The sequence below is a fragment of the Patella vulgata genome, chromosome 5 (genome assembly GCF_932274485.2).
Source record: "Patella vulgata chromosome 5, xgPatVulg1.2, whole genome shotgun sequence".
Taxonomy (NCBI): domain Eukaryota; kingdom Metazoa; phylum Mollusca; class Gastropoda; family Patellidae; genus Patella; species Patella vulgata.
Window position 1 is genome coordinate 33,457,126 of NC_065883.2, and position 21,951 is coordinate 33,479,076.

General features: G+C 35.3%; 1 protein-coding gene and 1 long non-coding RNA gene across 2 annotated transcripts; one reads left to right on the plus strand and one right to left on the minus strand.

Moving 5' to 3' along the window:
• The first annotated feature begins 837 nt into the window (after positions 1-837).
• On the plus strand, positions 838-9,719 carry LOC126821692 (uncharacterized). Its single transcript, XM_050550167.2, has 5 exons — positions 838-1,034; positions 3,079-3,425; positions 4,475-4,510; positions 4,971-6,155; positions 6,857-9,719. The coding sequence occupies exons 2-5, from the start codon at positions 3,110-3,112 to the stop codon at positions 8,362-8,364; spliced, it is 3,045 nt and encodes a 1,014-aa protein (XP_050406124.1). The 5' UTR covers positions 838-1,034; positions 3,079-3,109; the 3' UTR covers positions 8,365-9,719.
• Positions 9,720-12,444: 2,725 nt separating this feature from the next.
• Positions 12,445-14,532, minus strand: LOC126821693 (uncharacterized). Its single transcript, XR_007680445.2, has 4 exons — positions 14,095-14,532; positions 13,583-13,633; positions 13,077-13,276; positions 12,445-12,727 (listed from the first exon to the last, which is right to left on the minus strand). It is a non-coding gene; the product is annotated as an uncharacterized LOC126821693 (long non-coding RNA).
• Positions 14,533-21,951: the final 7,419 nt, after the last annotated feature.

The following is a 21,951-nucleotide window of genomic DNA, read 5'->3' on the forward strand; positions in this document are numbered from 1 at the left end:
TTGACTGGGGTGAAAATCCCACTTCCGACACAATGATTGCTCTGCAGAAAGACACTTTACACCCCCTATCCCTCCGCTGTAATATCATCAGTATTACCCAAAACTGCTATGAAATTGCAAATTTGATCCCTTTTCTCCAATTCTAGACCAAAAAGTCAACCCAAAAATGCAGGAAGAGGGGAGAAAAAAATTAAGGGAAAAATTGTGTATTTATAACTCGCACTACTAGTCTTAGTCCATTAACAACTTTCCATAGTTGTTCTTTCAGCTAATTCGCTTGGGTTGTTTTTATCTGAGTCTTTTACTGTTTTAGCTCTAGAAGAATTAAGCTGAAAATTTTCAAAAATATTGGCAGGCCTATATATGTAGCCTCTTTAAAAACCAGTTTTTACTGATCGGACCTTAGACCTTGCCTTAACCCTAACCCTTTCAAGATACGAGTAGGCCGTATAAGGACTGTCCGGCGTTTGGTCGTCTTCTTTAGCCCAGTCCGTGAAAAAAATAGAACGTAAAACCTAATTTCATGTCGTTATGGGTGCATACTTAGAAGAACACACCTGAGAATACATCGTTCCTACTGGTACCCACCCCCCCCCGCCCCACGCCGCCCCGCCCCGCCCCGCGCCGCCCCACCCCTCCTTTTCAAAATGGGCGAACATTAACATCGACTGATCTTTGTAGGGCACACAACTATTTTCCCGATTATAACGATGTTGCTCCCATTTTGACATGTTTATTAAACTGTAATGGGAAAACCCACCATAATTATTCAGTTGTGTAATTTATATCGACTGATTACACACATAGTAATATTATTAATAGCTACAAACAGCGACATGTCACAACAATTGTATAGGCTGGAATACATCTGACCTTAATAACTATAGACCTCTGTTTTCATAATGGTTGTTCAATGTTAACCCAACGATAGAGACAAATTTACCGCAAAATTGTTTAATAATGGAGTTATAACGGCAATTGGTTGTTGATGGTTAAAATCCATATAATGAGAATGCAGAATAAGTTACTGTTCCGTAAGTGATATCTTTAAACACATTTTTGAACGATTTACCTTTCATTTGTAAAATATCATAGTTATTTTCCAGTTTACAATTACCTTTAATCTGGACTTTTCATGAGCCCATCCGGTGGGCGTATGTCTGGTTGGCTGACCATATTTGTTTTAAAAATTTACTCGGTAGATTTTGTTGACATTGATTTTAGAGCTAACACGAATGGATATTTGTAAATTCCTGACAAGAATCTATATTTCAAATAGTATTGACTATAGTATTTTCACGGAAGCTTTCAGTTCTCCGATAAAATGTATTTTTCGAGAAGCATGGGTCGTGGCGACCTAGCGTTGTGCAATGAATGGCATTCTCTAATTTCCTAGAATAGTGCAGTGTTACAAATTGTACAGTACAAGCAAATGCATAATAGATCGCGTCCTATTAAAGACTTATACAAACCGCGAGAGAAGAAGGAAAATATTGTTATCAAATTCATAGACAGTATACACATATACTTATAAACATACATAAGAAACATTGATGGGGACTTTCAAGATTGGGTTAACCAATTTTGTTATTTTTTACACAGCAAAAGCTTTTTTTTTATTATTCAAACTTGTTTCGTTTCCTTTTTATGTGCCAAAATTGATATGAAGTCGTATATAGACCGGGAGCCCAGGGGGTCAACCTAGCTGAAAAGTGTACCAATTTTCTCCTATATGGTATCAATGTATGTATATCTGGTATCATCAGAATGTAAGTCTGCCGGGTTTCTGGTGGTGGGTGTGGTATTCCACGCCCTAAATGCCATGATCCCCAACTAGGCTAGATTAGCTCAAAAGTGTATGGCATTTTGGGCGAGGAATACCACACCCACCACCAGAAACCCGGCAGACTTACATTCTGATTATACCAGATATACATACATTGATACCATATAGGAGAAAATTGGTACACTTTTCAGCTAGGTTAACCCCCTGGGCTCCTGCTCTATATATTACTGTCGCCCATTAGTGAGACGAATAGTCCTATTGGAGTTAAACAATTCCAGGGAACTGAGTCTAGAGTTGTTACCATTGTTTCACTTTGTAGAATCTTGTGACCCCTCTAGTCAATTTAGAAATTATGTTCATTATAAAATAGTTGTAGTTGGTGGTTTGGTGACAGCTCCCATAGTAGTTATATCGCAGACAAGAAAAAAGATAGTAGAATTTTGCTCTTTTATATTAGAAGATGATTTCACAATCTTTTCTTTAGAATTAGGGTGATCGCCTACTAAAATGACGCCATTGCTTATAGATTCCTTTAACCAGACCTAGCAAAATATCGAAATGGTCAATCCCTTTAAATATTTTCATCAGATAATTGTGACATATTTCACTGCTTGTTGTATTAAGATCCTCGAAATGTTCAAAATCACGCTATTGGACAAGAAGTGGCATCGGATTTAAATTGAAGTCGATGGGGAGCGAATTACTAGGCTGAGACCTTATCACTTCCAGGGTTAATGCCCTTGGTCATTTTATACAATCTTGTGGACGCTCTAACGACAAAAGTTTATGCAAGCTTTTTCAAATCTATAGGTATTGTTTAAATTAGTTCAACAAAGACACCACACTATCGAATTTCAACAATTATAGCTGTTTGAAATATTGGCTTCCGATTCGGTATTGGATGTTTTCCAAGTAATAGTAATATATATTTACATTGTAGTTAATAAAACTAGATACGCGTGAAAGATTTTGCAAATATTCCATCCTAAACCCATACATCTGTGTTCGTTTTCGAAAGAAATACAAACTCTTAGTTTTCACGTGAGCTTGCCGGTAAGTCCCCAAATTCTAATTTACATGCGTGCATTGATAACCATGTCAACATTAACTACCGATTGGGTAACTGTGAATTTCTCAACTTGACATTTAATTTCCATAATTAAACCCACTTAATACCTTGTGAAATATGAAACGCCTTCAACGATTCAACGAACGGCAACCCCCGGAGCAGTATTTATTTAGTCCTAATACAATTTAAACAAAGGTTCTCGTTTTTTTTCTAATTAAAATAGGTTAACAAAATTACATAACTATATATACAAAATGGATCAAGACAGTGTGCATGCAGGAAAAGAAAAAAGAAAAATGCCTATCAAAGATCAGAATAAAATACGACAGAACTGGTGCTATTTGAAGTCAAATCTTAGGGATCACGTAGATTACATAAAAGATTCCTTATTTGAGAAATTTGTGATCGATAGAGAAGATAAAGAAAAGGTTGAAACGATTAAAAAAGAGGACAAAAACGCCGCAATAGAAGTATTACTCAATAAATTAACATGTTATGGATCATTAGAAAAATTTATAGATTGTTTAAAAGAGAAAGGCTTTGTAGATGTGGTGAAAAAAATATGTGAAGGTAAGTTTAAATATACATTCCCACGAAAGTATTGATCAGGTAGATATTTCCAAAAACAATATGGCAATTTTGGTATATCTAATCTGACTAGGAAATACCCGACCGATAGACGCGCACACGACGAAAATTTGCTGGTACTCATAATGAACACTTCTTATGTGTTGATCTTATATGGTTAACGGTTGTGAGAACACCGGAATACTACTGAAAAAAGAAGTTGACAAATGATGATCCGGGAATTAACTTAGGCTTCGAGTTTTATGGTAATTTCATAGCGACTAACGACAACAAATACTTGTTGTGAATGACCCCCCCCCCCCCACACACACACACACACACTCATGTGAAGTGATAAACAAACCTGATTCTCGCGGTATGGGGCAGTTTTCTTTACATTAAAATGGTTTGAGAGCGATTCAAAGCAAATCGTTGATATATAAATTAGTTTGAATATGTTATAGTCCAAATATATCATCTATTCAAGCAGTTCGTACTCGTGAAGGCATCTTTAAGGCAGTGGAAAATATGATTGTGTGAAAATTTAATTGCTCAAGATGAAGGCATTAATGACAATCTTTGGGATCTGGATCAATTTAGACATGGCCCATAGAGAGAGAACCGCATTCATACTAAGATGAGTCGTTCTACTCCAATATGCTTAAATCAGATGAACAGTGCAGATGCCTTGGATACAATGCAGATTTGATTAAAATCAGATGGAAAATATAAACTCCAATGCAAATAATTTGGATATATTACTAGAATTACTAAATCTCTTGAATATATTATAGATACATGCACAAACTAGACGTACTGTTCCATTAAAACCGGATGGAAAATGTCCAAGATGATTACAAAAAATGTGAACGGACGGAAAGCTTATGCTCATTTAAAATGTCATCCTAAAATAGAACACCTTTTTTTAAATGCAGAAGATGGTAGCCTACTGAGTGTATAGACAGCAACACTCAGCTTGGTCTATTTTCATTTTCGTTATCAGTTTAGTGTCTACTGCTATTTTCACGAACTTTTTATACGCTTTATTCCAGGAGAAAATGAAGAAGTCATGGTAAAAACAGGCAATGGTGAGTAAACTATTAACTGAGAAAGAACATATAGCTCAAAAGTAAAAAAACAATATGTAAAACTGACAATAACTTTCTATCCAATATATTGTCAAGTAATCGGGTAGTAGACGGCATTTGTTCTAGGAACAGTTTGATTTGTAACTTTGTATACGTCCCCATGTCTTGCTGGGTTGCAGCTACAGTAATACGTCGTATGCCAAATATCTGTGGACTCTGGAACTAGCAAGCAATTCGTATATTGGCTATGAATAGTCTTCAACTTATATGGAAGAATCAGTGTCTATAAAAATTTAACTAATAAAATCAGAGACGGTGTCCTGGGACGACACAGACAGACCTAACTAAGCGCACTTTTACAAACGATTAGCCATTACTTAATGCACACTACTTTAAACGTCCAGAATTAATAAAACCAAAGCAATCTTGTCCCTTTATGATCAAATATTTTCAATTGTAGAAAGAGAAATACGAGTTGTGGTTATTGGCAAAACTGGAGCAGGAAAGAGCGCATTGGGAAACAGTCTGCTCAATCTAGAAGAGGGTGAAGCATTTATATCGAAAAGTAGCCCAAGTTCCGTTACAAAAATTAATCTCCTAAAAGAACGAGTTGTGCGTACAGAGGATGGAAATATTTCCCTAAAAGTATTAGATACTCCTGGGCTATCAGACACCAGAAAAAACAATACAGAAACCGCCAAAGAACTGGTAAAATGTATGGTCGACTTAAATCCAGGGCCACACATATTTATTTTCGCCTTGAAATTAGATAGAATTGGGGAGGATATACTGAATAATATTCAGTTTCTGAAAGACACGTTTGGGAGTTGTCTTAAAACATACGGAATCATAGTTTTCACTGGTAAAGACACTATAGATGTGGAATTTAACATATGGTTAAAATCAGCCAGTGAAGAATTCAAACATTTTCTTAGTCATTATTGCAATGGTCGGTATGCTTTGATCAATAACAGAGAAAAAGATCATCAAATAAAAGAACAGCAGGTGAGAGATATTATAAAACTTGTATTAGACACCATCCAATTCAACAAGAATGATTATTATAGAAATGAGATGTACGAAGAGGCTAAAAAGGTATACGAAGAAAAATTAAAACGAGCAGAGGAAGAAAAAACAAAGATTGAAAGAGAACTCAAAGAACATTTAAAAAGTGTGGAGAATGAAAATGTGACGCTAAAAGAACATCTCGAACAACAAAAACGTGCCACTGACGATTTGCAACAGAAGAACCAACAATTAAAACAGCTCACCACTGAACTCGATAGAATTAAAAATGAGAGTGAAGAAACCCGTAAGAAATATGAACTGTTAACAAAAGAAAACGATGAGTTAAAACGAATAGGAAATATTTACAATTATGATAATGTAAATGTAGCAGGCAGGTATGGTTTCATCGCAGGAGAGCAATACCAGGATGCATCAATAGAAACTGTTCAGAATACACAACGGTACACCAATTCAAATCTAAAAAGAAAGATAGTTGATCGCCTGACACCCGAAGAAGTCCCCACCCGGAAGAGAAAGCAAAGCGGAAACAAGTTTTCCAAACAATTGCGGGACCAAAATTTGGCAAATACTGAGTCATCTCAACAACCCGACGACACTCAACAAACTTCTGAGAATCGTAAGCAAATCTTTAGTCACTAATGTTTCCAAGAAATCCGAATTCAAGTAGTTTTCATCTTTTATAGGATTATCTGGTTATCCAGCAAATACATTAATAGCCGTTCAAATTTTGTTGTGAGCGCTCTACAGTTCTTGTCGGATAGTTTTACAGATTTTATAGGGATATCTTTCCGGCTTGTAGCAACCGTACAGGACCAGGGTCATTTGTGCAAAAGACGTTGTATATTTCGAAGTTATCCACACACACATATCACCCATTCACGTTCAAATTCATGAAATCTCTTTTGATGGTCAAAATTCGACATGAGGAGATTGTGTGCTGGGAAATAATGAAGAACCCGTGGGGTTACATTTGGAAGTTAATTATCTTTCCTCTAATACTTTTACTTTTAACACTTGGAACCCAGTTCATGATGGATGTTTTGACAAGAATATTTAGCCCTAACAGGTACGGTTTAACTGCCTGTTGGTGGAGGAGGTGTATAAGGTTGGCTTATAATAGGTCCCCGTCTATGTTTCTTTTTCTAAGTAGCGGCCTAAATACCACGATTATTTAGATCATTAGATTAAAAGCCTACATGCTTTGTTGGCAAAATAGTGTGCTGACCACTTTCAAGAATTGTTGATTTTCTTTTGTTCGCATTTATACCATCTATATCACTATTATATCAATCAAAGCTTATATTGGTCTGATTTCAGAAATAGAAATGGCTGTGCCTCCGAAATCAGCAGATATTGACACAGTTACTGAAGATATAACTAATGAAAAAGTTGATATGGACCTTTATAAGGTTTATACATCACTACATTCTCCCTGTCGATATGGTACTCTAGAAAATGTAAAACATTTGATTGATATTGGTGCAGACGTAAATGCAACAGAAAGAAGGAATATGACTCCTTTAGTATATTGTTCTCAATCACTTATAGATCCAGTAGCTAAAATTCAATTATTGATGTCTCATAAGGCCAATATTTATCATCGAGATGTAAACGACGATAGCATATTGCATCATGCATGTAAATCGGGTAAACTGGAAACTGTCAAATACCTCATACATGAAATTGGTATGGATGTAAATAGTACCAATTTAAAACACGAAACGCCCCTTTTTTTCTGTTGTCGGTCCCAAATAGAAGCCAAAGAGAAGATTAAATTATTAGTAGAAAATGGAGGTAATAAAGATACCATGGATATCTATAATAATAAAATTATACATGTTGCATGTAAAAATGGAGAACTAGAAATAGTTAAATATTTAATAGATGAATTGAATATCAATGTAAATACTAGAGGTTTTGAAAATCAGACCCCACTAATGAATTGTATATGGTCGAGTATTTGTCCTCTTGATAAGATCAAATTATTAGTAGAAAATGAAGCTAATATAGATACCATGGATATCAATAATGATAAAATTATACATGTTGCATGTAAAAATGGAGAACTAGAAATAGTTAAATATTTAATAGATGAATTGAATATCAATGTAAATACTAGAGGTTTTAAAAACCTGACCCCACTAATGAATTGTATATTGTCGAGTATTTGTCCTCTTGATAAGATAAAATTCTTGATATCTAGAAAAGCAGCTGTTGATTGCGTGGACGATACACATAGCTCCAATGCACTTCACCTTGCATGTTCTTTTGGAACTGTAGAAGTGGTTGACTATCTTAAAGATATTATTGATGTTAACAGCAAAAGCTATCGGGATAGGACACCCATATTCTATTGTTTCGAATCAATAACAGAACCTGTAGCTAAAATCAAATCCCTTGTGTCTAGGGGAGCTGAGTTCAATGTTGTTGATAGTCTAAACGTAACAGCATTTGAACAGGCTTGTTTATGTGGTACATATGAAACAGTACAATATATGATACAAATGAGTTTTGAAACAAATACTAACGACAGGATGTTGACATCTTCTAGTGTATTTTTTTGCAGTGAGTCATCGATAAAACCTGTTGACAAAATCAAATTATTACAATCTATGAATGTTAATATCAAAGACCGAGACATAAATAACGAGAGTATATTACACAGTGCCTGCAAACTAGGCATTTCTGAAACCGTAGAATACTTACTAGACTTTTTTCCGGAATTCAACGACGAAGAATACAAACTATTGATAGAATTTTGTAAAAGGTCAAAGTTTAATTCAGAAGAAAAGGTGCGTTTGTTGACCCAAAACTATCAAGGATAAAGCAAAAGACATGTGTAGATCAATATCTTTAGAACTGTCTGTTGTTATCATCCCGCGCCGGACGATATCTTTGTGCACAAATTGCCCTATTATAGTAGTTGTGCCTTCTGCTGATTAAACCTTTTTCGGATTTAATATTTGTTGTGTTTCCATGGAAACAAATTTGATTTAGGGTTTGGTATACAAGTATTATTCCTGGTTTAAGATATCATTATGAAACTATGTACAGTTGTCTCCTTTGCTAATATGAAAATTGTTTTTCTATAGAAATACACTGTCTTTTCGGTATGCAGTTATTATATATTATTCCGAAGCATATCTCAGAAACCATCCAAGATATCTTTATTAACCTTTCTGAGATTTTGTTTTTATGCTTTGAATATAATCTATATAGTGTGAGCATGTAGCTATCCAATGTTTGATATTTTGATAGTGCTAGTTTTTAATTGAACTCCGTTTATGTACTCTATAACCAAGTAGCATTTATATTGGGATGCCTGATACTATTTTTTATACATCTTATAATATGTATACTATTGGTAATTAGTTGTTCAATACAGATAATATAATGATTGCGTATCCATGTACCTTACAAAGCACGTCCAAGTTTGCAGATATTGATGATTTAGTCATCTTAGGTTGTTTTTTATTGATTCAGAAGGCGGGATTATTATAAAAAGACAACACAAATCATCAGGTGTAGTTCAGCTCTGAACGTAGGTCTCATTACACTCGGCCTGTACGTTCAGGAACTCTCCTATTGAATCCTTGTCGAAATTCCAATGGCTTCCCAGTCAATTTTACTGGGCAACTTTGTACTGCTATACAGTCGCGTGTCAGTCCCTGTGAACACATGAACAATATAAATGAACATCTTAGTGAGAAAATAAGGCCTTGCTTACGTCGCTAGAACCAGTATGAACAACACAACACGCTGTTAAAAAATACATCTCCGTCTTCTAACCGACTTGGCGGACTTCATTGAAAGGGTAACGCACAAATTTACTAATTCGGCCATATAAGATGAAACGAAATTTAGGTAAGCCTGGGGGAAAACGGGGTAAGCAAGGTCTTATTTTCTCACTAAGATGTCCCTTTACATTGTACAAGCGTTCACACGGATTGACACCCTACCGTTTAGCAGTAAAAAGTTGCCCAGTAAGATTGACTGGGGTGGATCTCAGTTTCGACAAGGATTCAATAGGAGAGTTCCTGAACGTACAGGTCGGGTGTAATGAGACCTACGCTCAGAGGTGAAGAAACTGGGGTCGATCGCTTGTAAACTATATGACATTAACATAATTACCGGTTACTACAGACTGTTGTTAGAAATGTACTAAGTTTTAAATGAAATGAACTGTTATATATCATTTATGCAGTATAAATTATATTTTTATATCTTTTATCTTCTTAATTTATTACCATATTTACTTAAATTCTTTATGAAATGGATAGTATTGCGGGTATTGCATTTAAGATCTTCAATTCATGTCGCATGCTGTAGAAAATACATTCGTATATTTCACACACAGCAAAGCCGTGTCTGTTGTTGCATGTTATGTCGTGGATTTATTCCAATATGCTTCGTCAAATAAGGTAAGGCCACAACTTGAAATTCTGAGAGAGGGAAAGAGAGGGGGGGGGGGGTAACGCCCACTAGATACAAACTATGTAATTTCGAGACGATCATATGGTTCAATTTTATTTTAATAATTCGTTTGGGACCCCGAATAAATCTGACGGGGTTTGACAGGCTATCCTATTCCTTGTCATGTTTAAGCGGGGAATCGGAACCACAGACCTTATGATCGATAGCGCATTCGGTCATACCCAACCTCGTGGTTTAAATGAGAAATAAAATTGTTTGTTTTATTTAGTTTAAAGTGTGTGGTCATCAGGAAAAACATATTTTATTATTTCCCATTCCTTATTGAATGTTGCCCTAACCTTTCTTCGTTATACGTCCAAAGGTTGGAGTATAGACAATGTTGAGATCTGACAGAATTTATTTCTCGGCCGACGGATTGGATAAAAAAATGAAACCAAATTTAGTATCCTGATTATACCCAAACGAAATGTATAAAATTACCACCTTTGAACTCAACGTCAGTTAATTTAATCAATTATATTAACCCATGGAAACTCTCAATTTTGGCCCAAGCAAAGCGGCCATGTTACGAAATCGGTCCTTAAACCCCACTTAGTCTTTTAAGAAAGGTAAAACATAGTATTATACGTTTTCAGGAAATGGTGGGTATGTTTATTGCTGGTCGTATTTACAACGTCCTTGATTCTGAATAATAGCCGACAACGGGATTCGAAAAGAGAAAGCTGTGTGCATGCTCCCTCAAATGTAGAAAGGACAAAATTGTATGACCCAAATCCATATCAACATGTTGTTTTTATCAAGGTACACAAGGCAGCCAGTACAACAGTTATGAATATTATGTTACGCTATGGATTGAAGAAAAATCTAACCATAATGCTACCTAGTACTGGGACCGCAATAAATCAAGCGGGGGCGGTGTCTGAAAAATATATTCTACCATCCGTCACCGGAAAATATGATATATTATGTAATCACGTTATCTATAATCGGACAGCTATTGGTTCGTTTTTCCCGATAGATACAAAATATGTTACAGTTATCCGTGAACCTTTTAATCAATTTGTGTCTGCTTTTCAATATTATCGATACGTTCAACCCTCAAAATATCTTATGAAGTTTTCAAGTTCAAATCCGTTACAAGAATACTTATCTAATCCACCTAAATACGAAGGAAAAAATCCAATTTATTCGTTTACGAATAATCGAATGAGCATTGATTTGGGTTATTCGATCGCAGATGTTAAAAACACGACTTATATAAAAGGTTTTTTGAAAATGTTAAATAAGGATTTTGACCTGGTTATGCTTGTAGAATATTTCGATGAATCAATGATTCTGTTAAGACGAACTTTGAAGTGGCATTTGAAAGATGTACTGTACATATCTAGTAATGTATTTTCGAAGCGAAAGTTCTCAACAAAAACTACGGCTAGTGACAGAAAGGCTTACGAACGATTAGCCACGGCTGATTATGCCCTGTATCAGTACTTTTATCGTATTTTTTGGAGGAAAATCTTCGAGCAAGGAACGGGATTCTTGGAAGAAGTACGGACCTTCAGAAAGCTCCACATGTTGATGTCCGATTTCTGCAGAGATAATACAGAACCATTCAGTATAATTCTAGAAGAGACAGACTGGAATCCTATCATCGTTATCACCAAGCAAGATTGTTATATTATGCTACAGAGAGAAACAAGTCTCATCAATTACATTAAAAGTGATTACGAATATATGGCTAAATACAAAAACTATCATCAATAGTGTAATAAAAATTCCATTTGACTTTTTGTCTTCATTTCATTCTCCTGCATCAATCTTCGTTACCTACTGCATACTTAACTGATACTGATAACACAAAAACATAATAAATGATATCCCATTGAAGGTTAGATATCATTCTAAAGTGACGTTTTATACCGAAAACTAAAAAACAAGACAGTAATGGTTACAACATCTCTAATACTATGCACAGTAAACATACAGTAACGCCATGTCTCATTTAGGTTCCCCTCGTGGAAACTGTACTGCAATTAAACCTGATAAAGAACGAGTGTTGTATATTTGACAGTTTAGAGATTGCCATGTAAATTGAGGGAAGCGTTAGTAATAAAATCAAAATAATTTGTAGCCCTTTCCGCTCAGTAAAAGCAGCAACTATTCTTCCCACGGCCCATCATAAATGCCTTTAGCACATTTGACCACAAACATTAGCCCCGCTACTGATAGCAATCGTGGTCGATTAAGCCCAACTGTCAATAATCAGAAGGCCCGAATGTCTCAGTCATGAATGGTAGTGAGTGGTGGAAATATTCCAATATGGTCGAGAAAGAAAAAAACAAGTTGTTGGCCCATATAGGAAGTGATAAAAAGTGTTCTAGAGAGATTAAGTATACTCTGTCTAGTACACGATAGTTTTAAGCCCGAAATTCTTGGGTAGAAGATACCAATGGATCTAATAATATACAATGGACTTTACAGACCCACACAGGTCCATGCATCAAATTTTAATAATGTAAAACAATATGCCTATAATATTATATTGAAATATAGATTTTATTTCATATCTAAAAAATGTGGTTTTGCAATGGTGTCATTTGTTTTTACTGGTTTAATTTGACTTTGACTTCCATTTTTCGCCGGTTTTACGGATATTACTGGAATAGTCTGAATTCGGTGAGGCATTTGGGATAAAATATCTTCTATCTTGGATTCCGTGTTATTTTGGTTTCCATTTTCTAAAGCAATAAGCTGGGCCTGAAAAAAGGACAATTTATCATTAGAGTCATTCACATTAAAGAGATCAATCGATATTTGTCAAACTTCCACATTCAAGCAATCAAACAACATAAGGAATTCGTGTATACCCCACCACAATAGATCACAATTATAACACCATTCTTAAAAACCAGTGTCTGGGTTATTAAAGGTAACTTATTTGCTATAAAACATTGTGTTCTCTGGATTCTGTATAATACGTATGTCATAGAAGCTATGTCGTGTATAGGCTACTGTATATAATATACTTTGTAAATGTCATGCATCAAGGATACATTTTACGGCTTTTAGATTCCCATATCAAGAACATTACATACACTTTACTTACAGCTTGTTCAGTAACACAGTGACACCTATCAAGCAAACACATTGATTTGTTGTCAGGACAAGCATCAGAACAATTAATACTTTCTTTACATCTAAACCGAGAATAAATACAATGACAACATCCACCATAGCAAACAGCTACACCATCGACACACGAACAGTCTTCGTGGTTTTCACACCCTTGTAATGTCTTATATAATTCTGAAAGATAATTATTAAAGTTGACATTTGAAGGAGGTATGTAAGTATTTTAGATTTCAGAACCTGCGATAACAGCCAAGGTCGAAGCGGACTTTAATCCTTAAAGAACGGACCAACGACGTGCACAGAAATTTTCCTGATAGCTAAACCTACCAATAACGGTAAACCTTATATTAGTGTTTCTAGTCACAGTAGCGGGCATAGCAGCGGATGGTTAACATATTTCACTATTTGTTTTTTCATTATATATTTTACTTCTTTTATTTAAAAAATTACTATTTTTAGTAGATTAGTTATATAGCTAACCTTCTTCTAGTAATTGTACAAGAGTAACAGCCGGAATCCCACCTGAATTTCCTGAAAATATATCATGAAGAACAAGAAAATTAGTTTAGAGACATCCAAAATATTGTTTGCAAAAATGATTTTAGCCAATCACCATGGACCAGGGAGAGGGGTTTTACATAGGCTAAGCCTGTTTCCCAATCCCATTCAGTCATCCTGAATAAAATATTGTTTAAAATACAACATGGGTCAAATCAGACTTCAAATAGAACAGATAACCGATAAAAGGGTTTGGGGGAAATAAAATTTGATACGGATAAAATTGGTGTAAAAATAAACACTTGTAGATGCTATTGGTGTCCAATCCGTTTATTAGCCCACAGAACGTTGCTTTTACAAGCTTGGCTCTATATGATCCAGGTCGAATCACAAAATATAAATTTACTTTATAGGAGACAGACCTCGTTATGGTCCGAGCGAGATTCCCAGACCTGCTTCATAAAAGAATCCAAAGAAACATTATTGTGGCTTACCTGAAAATAACCCAACACTGAACACAATCAAAAATGTAACCTGTAAATCCATTGCAGTTATATTTGAATATCGCTACGCATATACTATAAACAGATATTTATATAACGGTTTAGTTGACATAGTCACTCCTGGGGGTGGGACGTGATATCACAGAATTGTCACATACGTATTCATTAACATCGTATGAGACTTGTGGACACGTTCACCTAAACAGTCAATACCGATTTTTAATTTATGATCACATATATGTTGATTCTCTTGGAACGGACTTTCTTTACCACTTGACGTATAATCAATGTACACTTGCTCTCACCCCAAATTTAGCTCAGATCTTCAGTTTGGACATATAGATTGTCGTCTGCTTTTGATGTCATGTATTTTTATGACCCCCTAGCACTTAACTCTAATCTAGAAAGACGTTTCAGGGAAATTGAGCCATACTTTCGTGTCATAATCTTTCGTAGTTTACTCGAATCGTACAGAGATTGCCGCTTGATCAATCACTCGTCAAAGACGGTCAATGAAAATACACTCATCACCACAAGGGGCTCGGCACCTGTATTTTTTATAATAGGCCTGTCTTTATTTCTATGTCTAGAATGAAACCTACTGGATGAATTAATCAAATGCTCTTGTCTTTACAGTAGTTCTATTACTCTGTAACCATTTTGGTCTTTGTTTAAACACTTTAAAGTAAGTTTACTGGTGACTACATTAAATTGTCATCTTCTGTTGGCAAGGAGTGGCAGTAAGTACCAGCGTACCCGGATGACCACCTACCCCCTCTTTCATTCTTTGTTTTAAAAATAGATCCCATTTAATATTTTCGTCGATTTCTTGACAAACGTATAATCATAAAACAGTCAACTTATTTTATAAACTTTTATATAATAATAATGCCACACAGTGTTACGACATATTGGTATGAGTATGATAAAACGAACAATACAAATACAATAAATACATTGATAATAACATAAAATACGATTGACATAAATATCTAATAATATAGGCCTATGTTTAAGCCTCATGGCATATTAACAAAATAATGTTGTCTATTTTTGAACAATTCCTGTCATCAGTTATTACATAAAAAATAAACATTAAATCTGATATGGAACATGACGGAAATGATCCATTTTTGGAAGGCATTTGTTTGGAAATCATATCGAATTACTCGATCGGGGCGATAGCTCGGTATGGTTCCTTTGTTCTCTTCAAAGATACAAGAAATATGCTTTAACTTTCTACTTTTCTGCACCATTGAGGCTATTATGGGTATGAATTGTGCTATGAGGGTAATTTTGCACGGACAGTGGCGCAATACTCGCATCACAAATTCCAACTGCTAAGGGTTCATTTAAGTGAACGTCAGCATGTACACGGGAACTTGGTGTTTCGTCCCATCCGAACGACTAGACACTGCTCCTTGCCCCCCCCCCCCCACACACACACACACACGCGTTGTCCTGCATCACTGACAAGGGGAAATGTCTCGGGAAACACCGGGGTCGAACTTGGAACTTAGCTACTTCAAAATAATTACACATTGCATTATGTACTTAGCATTGTGGACCTACGTATCTGACAGTTTGCAAAGTAGACTATAATATATACATTATACGGAACGTTCACGAGATCATCTATGGAAAAAATAGCGGAAAGGGGCGGAAATCACCTTAAATATTACATCGAGTCATAATCCAGATAGTTACGATCCTATACACGCCAATATCGAAAAAAAACTTTGGGATATAAGTTTCATCAAAATAGGATAAAAATTCTAACCTTTAGATGGTCCACAAACTAGGTATTACATGCTTGTACACTAATTGCATAAAGGGGAGCGGTCATTGTCGGCCCTATTTTATCGAATTTTTTACAATCAAATACAATATGACTTTTCGTATAATCAGGAGTTGTAAGCAGGATCAAAATCGGACAGAGTGTCCATTACCCTGGTGTTATTAGGCATATTTTTGTCTAGTTAAGCATCACATGAAACCACCACCGACTGCGTTTGTTTTCAAGGGGGGTTGGATGGCTGAATGGTTAGCACGTGCGCGCTGTATCATAAAGTCTGTCATTGAGTCAACTGGTGTGGTTTCGAATCCCCTTTTGTACGCGACAAGGAGTAGGGTCGTATGTCCAACCTCGTGGGTTTTCTCCGGGACCTCCGGTTTTCCTCCCGCTGCTAAAGACCCCTACGGGCAAGCGAATTATGGAAATAAAATTGAACCATTAGTCCCGAAATGACCTAGTTTGTGTCGAGTGGACGTTAAACCCCATCTCTCTCTCTCTCTCTCTCTCTCTCTCTCTCTGTGTTTTCAATGTAAGGGATTTAGAAAAGAATTAAGACTTCCATTCATTGCTGATTAGACAAAAAATCGCTCATGGCAGTTCTCACTGTAATAGTTAAAAACTAGGTAATGTAAAGGGAATTTGCTGAAAATTTCAGTCAAATTGATTCACTCTGAACCGAGAATTTAGCGATTGAATTTTCGGCCTAGCCTCGACCATCATTACTAAAGTCGATTATCCATTTCATGATTAAATCGTGAATGGAACCCGAACAGCAAATCGAAACCTAATCCAATAAACATCTCAGGCTAGCGATTGAGAGGTGATTATGGTCTGGATAAGTTAATTAATGTCTAATTCATAATTTAGATAACATTTCAGGCCTAATTAAGACCAATTTAGCTCTTGCATAATGTATGTTTAATTATCCCTAAAATTTTTGTCACATTTCAACTCGGCGTATGCTCAATAGCGGTCTCTAGATGAATTTACTCTATTGGTTTACTTTGCACGAATCATATAAATTATTAGATGAATTTACTCTATTGGTTTACTTTGAACGAATTATACTTGAGCGGCAAGCTGATCGACTTTTTGGTCGAAAAAAAAATACAACAGTAAGTTGGAAGACTTGCGTGACCAATAACGTAGAAAAACGTCCGTTTTTATTTTCGAAAACGTTTCAGATTTCAATAGAGTTGTTCCATTACCTATTTCACTGTGTTATGAATGCAATGGTAAGCGGTCGTTTATGGTTCTAGGAATTTGACTGAGAAATGAGACTTTAAAAGGGAAATTCTAGATTGGCAATAACAGGTCTATGTATGTAGTATATATTTTCTAAATTATTCATGTGTCCGTCTAATAGGTATAGTAAAGTACATTCTGTTGACAAGGTTGAAACACATTTTAAAATAGGGGTTCTTGGTAACATTGACTTTTAGTTAGGCTTGAGGTGTAAAGCTACTTGAGGGATCGAGTCTACGTGTTATATCTAAACTAGAAAGAATAACATGTCATAACTTCATCAACTCAACTAATCTACTGAACTGACTGAAGAAGTTTATCTCTTTCAGGAGTAGAACACGTCGTTGAGACAGAGGGTTTCCTCTCTAGTCCACACATAACATAAACAGCTTCTCGGTGTTATTATCTGAATTGGTTGTAATGGTTATAGGCTGCAGACTTACCATTACAAATGTACTTCCTAGAACATGTACACAACTACATTCAGTCCTATTTCTTTACTGTAACATTTTGATTCAAATATTGATGGGGTTCTTTTGCAATTTGCATTTAACTATTTGTATATCTCTGCATATCGCTAACGTTCATCAGTTTATCTAAATAATCTTGTTATTGCCAATATAGTATTTTCTAATGAAGTTGTAGGACCGATGTCTACAGTTATTATTGTTCATTTATATTATATGCCTGCTTATGTATTTTACAATGTAATGTCAATAGTGAGTGAACACTTCCGGTTGATCAGAGCACCTGGGAAAATCCTACCTCCTCCTTCCTAAATGGGAGTTGGGGTTGGGTAGCCGGCTTTCAATACTGACCACTCACTCATATCTACATCTTTGTTTCAAATAGGTATACAATATATATACCAGACACTAGAGATTGTCAGAAAAGCCTACACAGATCAGAATGTTTAATATTTTTTCGATATAAATATTCACATTTCAGGACTAACATACGATTCAATTTTATTTCAATAAATATCTTGCGCGTAAGGGTCTTTAGCAGTGGGAGGAAATCCACCACTTGACTCAATGACAGACCTTATGATCCAACATGCACGCGTTAACGCAACTCCCCAATAGCTGGCTCCCAGTATGATAATACCAGACACTAGAGATTGTCAGAAAAGCCTACTAAAATCGATATACATGTAAATATTCATAGTTTATATTATTGTCAGTTGTCTTTGAATAACATAATCCAACAATTTATTAATATTGACATTGCATTTAAATCTATATTATTTATGTTTAATGTCATGTATTTATAATAAACGTTTAGTTTGTTCTGTGTTTTTTTCTGCTGGCTCTCCTTTCCATTTTCAGGGAACTTTTATCTGGCTAGAGTCATCCACAACAAGGAAAACTTTACTGGACTGCAGACTATAAATGATTTGAAACTTTGAAGTGGTGAACTGTTTTAAATGACTTGGAGTTTTAAATACATGTATAACTATAAGGAAATAATCGCACGAACAGTTTTTTAATATATGTAAATAAGCTGCTGGCCCAGCTATGTGGTTTTTACTGTCAGAACTTTGCTTTTCCACATAAAGCGAGCATTCTTTTTCCCCACTGTTTACCTATCTGCAGTGGTGACATTAAACGTCAGTCAGTTGGACCTCCTGTTTTCTGTTTTTACCCATTTTCTGTTTTATATTTTATACCTTTATATGTAAATAACTTAATTAAATTAACCTGTCCAAAAAATCATATTATAATGTCCAAATTTTAAATTTTCCCTTTTCCCTATACTTGGAACATGCCAGTTTATGGTAATTTGAATGGGGCCAAAATCAGTATGAAATTTTCGACATTCAAATTGCGGAGGGGATGGGGTACAGGTTTTATGCCAGTTGGTCCATTATGCTACAGGTCAAACTTCTTAATTCTATAATTTTCTGAACTCAGAACATAAACATTTATGGGAATTTGAAAGGTTTCAAAATTTTCGACATTCCAACATAATTTGGGGATGTGATGGGGTAGAGGTTTTATGCCAGTTGGTCCACCATGCTACAGGTCAAACCTATAAATTTTCCATTTTCCTAAACTTGAAACATAAATCTTTATGGGAATTAGAAAGGGGCCAACAATATTAATTTTTGACATACCAAAATGTAGTCGTGGGGGTGTGGTGGGTGTAATGTTATAAGATTTTTTGCGTGCAACCGCATTACTTCTATACCGACAGATTTTAAAATATTGTTTAATGTGGGCTAACTGATAATTGATCAGTTGAAATAGATTATATTGTTTCTTAATCAATTAATACTTATAGATACAGTTAATAAGTGTTTGCAAATAAAATATTTCACCATTCGTTGTTTTTACTGAATGTGTATTCATCCTAGAGAGGGAGTAGAGAGACGCTACTGCGCTAGCCTTGTACTTTTGCTATGAAACAAACGTTGAGTGCATTCAATTCGAAAAGCGAAATTTTTTAACTTAGGCCTAGACTTATCTGAAATTTCAGCTGCGACGAAGTTTTTGTTCAACCCGCCGAATTAGGCACATATTCCATATCGGTCCCACAGGTACTACAGACGTAGAATCCCCTCTGCCAATTTTGGAATGCATAGCCCAGGTTTTGTTGTAGGCCTATTGATGACCAATTACTCAGGCGCAATTTCAAAACTCTTACTGCTCCTAGGATTTTCTATACTTAAATTAAACCCATTGCATCCAAAATATTTAATTACCGAAACGCATTATCTGACATCAATGTAAAAGACATATAACCCTGTTCTAGCTCTACCTCGTCCTTCCTTAACCAACCTGCTGGACATGTGGTCACTGGCGATTTGAACATAGTCCAGAATTGTAAGTTACGTGAGATCCAAATTTCAAACTTATTATGGATGCAGTTGAGGACTACGCTAGATCACGGGCAAAGAGGGAAGATGCCATCTCTGATACTCTCTCGGATTGGACTAAGTCTATCAGTCGTTTACTAAAACGAAGAACTTACATGCAACGTTCGTGTGTTGACAATGGGCCTAAATCTATTTTCAATGATGTTAGCATTGTTGAAAATCTCAACGCCTTAATCTAGCTAGTTTGATACAATGGCATTAAAGATGTATTAAGTAAGATTTAGATAAAGAGCTGGTCATTCTTGCCATAATAGTTCAAAATAAGATAATGAAAAATGAATATATTATTGAAAATTTTATTCAAATTGCTTTTTACTGAGCGAAGTTATGACTGTTTGACTGTAGCGTTTATCATCATAGCAACAAACATTCAGTTTATCGTTAAATTTGTATTCATTTCTGGGTGCCAAAAAATAGGGATTTACACATTCCAAATATCATTTTAACACAGCGATTTTTGCTATAAGTTTGATCCTTATCTGGTTTGAACTAATTAACTATCTCGTTTGAACGAGTTAGTATCTCGTTTGAACGAGTTAGTATCTCGTTTGAACGAGTTAGTATCTCGTTTGAACGAGTTAGTATCTCGTTTGAACGAGTTAGTATCTCGTTTGAACGAGTTAGTATCTCGTTTGAACGAGTTAGTATCTCGTTTGAACGAATTAATTATTTCGTTTAAACGAGTTAATATACACTAATACTAATTCGTTCAAACGAGATAAATAATTCGTTCAAACCAGATACTAACTCGTACAAACGAGATAGTTAATTCGTTCAAACGATATACTAATCCATTCATGATACGAGATACTAATCAGTTCAACCGAGTACTAATCAGTTCAAACAAGATTATTAATTCGCTCAAACGAGATGCTAATCCGTTCAAGGGAGATATTAACTCGTTCAACAAACGACATAGTTAATCCGTTCAAACGAGATAATTGATCTATTTTGTAGTGCCAAACAACAAACAAATAAAATAAAAACTAATAATCTCGTTTGAGTTCATATTTCGTTTGAACGAGTTAGTATCTCGTTTGAACGGATTAGTATCTCGTTTGAACGAATTAATTCGAGATATTAATTCATATAAACGAGAAAATTAATTCATTCAAACAAGATACTAATTCGTTCAAACGGGATAATTAATTCGATCAAACGAGATAATCAATTCGTTCAAACGAGATACTAATCCATTCAAACGAGATACTAACCCATTCAAACGAGATACTAATCCGTTCAAACGAGATACTAATCCGTTCAAACGAAATTATTAATTCGCTCAAACGAGATTATTAATTCGCTCAAACGAGATGCTTATCCGTTTAAAGGAGATATTAACTCGTTCAAACGACATAGTTAATCCGTTCAAACGACATAATTCAAACGAGATGATTTATCCGTTCAAACGAGAAAATTAATTCGTTCAAACGAGATAATTAATTCGTTGAAACGAGATACTAATTCGTTGAAACGAGATAATTAATTCGATGAAACGAGATAATTAATTCGTTGAAAGGAGATAATTAATTCGTTGAAACGCGATAATTAATTCTTACACGAAATAATTAATTCGTTGAAACGAGATAATAACTCGTTCAAGCGAGATAATAACTCGTTCAAACGAGATAATAACTCGTTCAAACGAGATAATTAATTTGTTGAAACGAGATAATTAATTTGTTGAAACGAGATAATTAATTCTTTCAAACGTTTTGTTGCAATTTTTTAGTGGTAAAATCATAAATTGACGGGTCTAGTACCATCGTCACACATTTCGTGGACGTAGCCTACGCATCCGTCGCCTTCGATAGTGATCTATATCAATAGGGCCTACAAATTCACTCTTCTCCATAAACATGCGTACCTTCTCGCCCTGTACGACATTTTCTGAATCGGGACTGTACAGCGCAGTGGACGCTTACGGCTA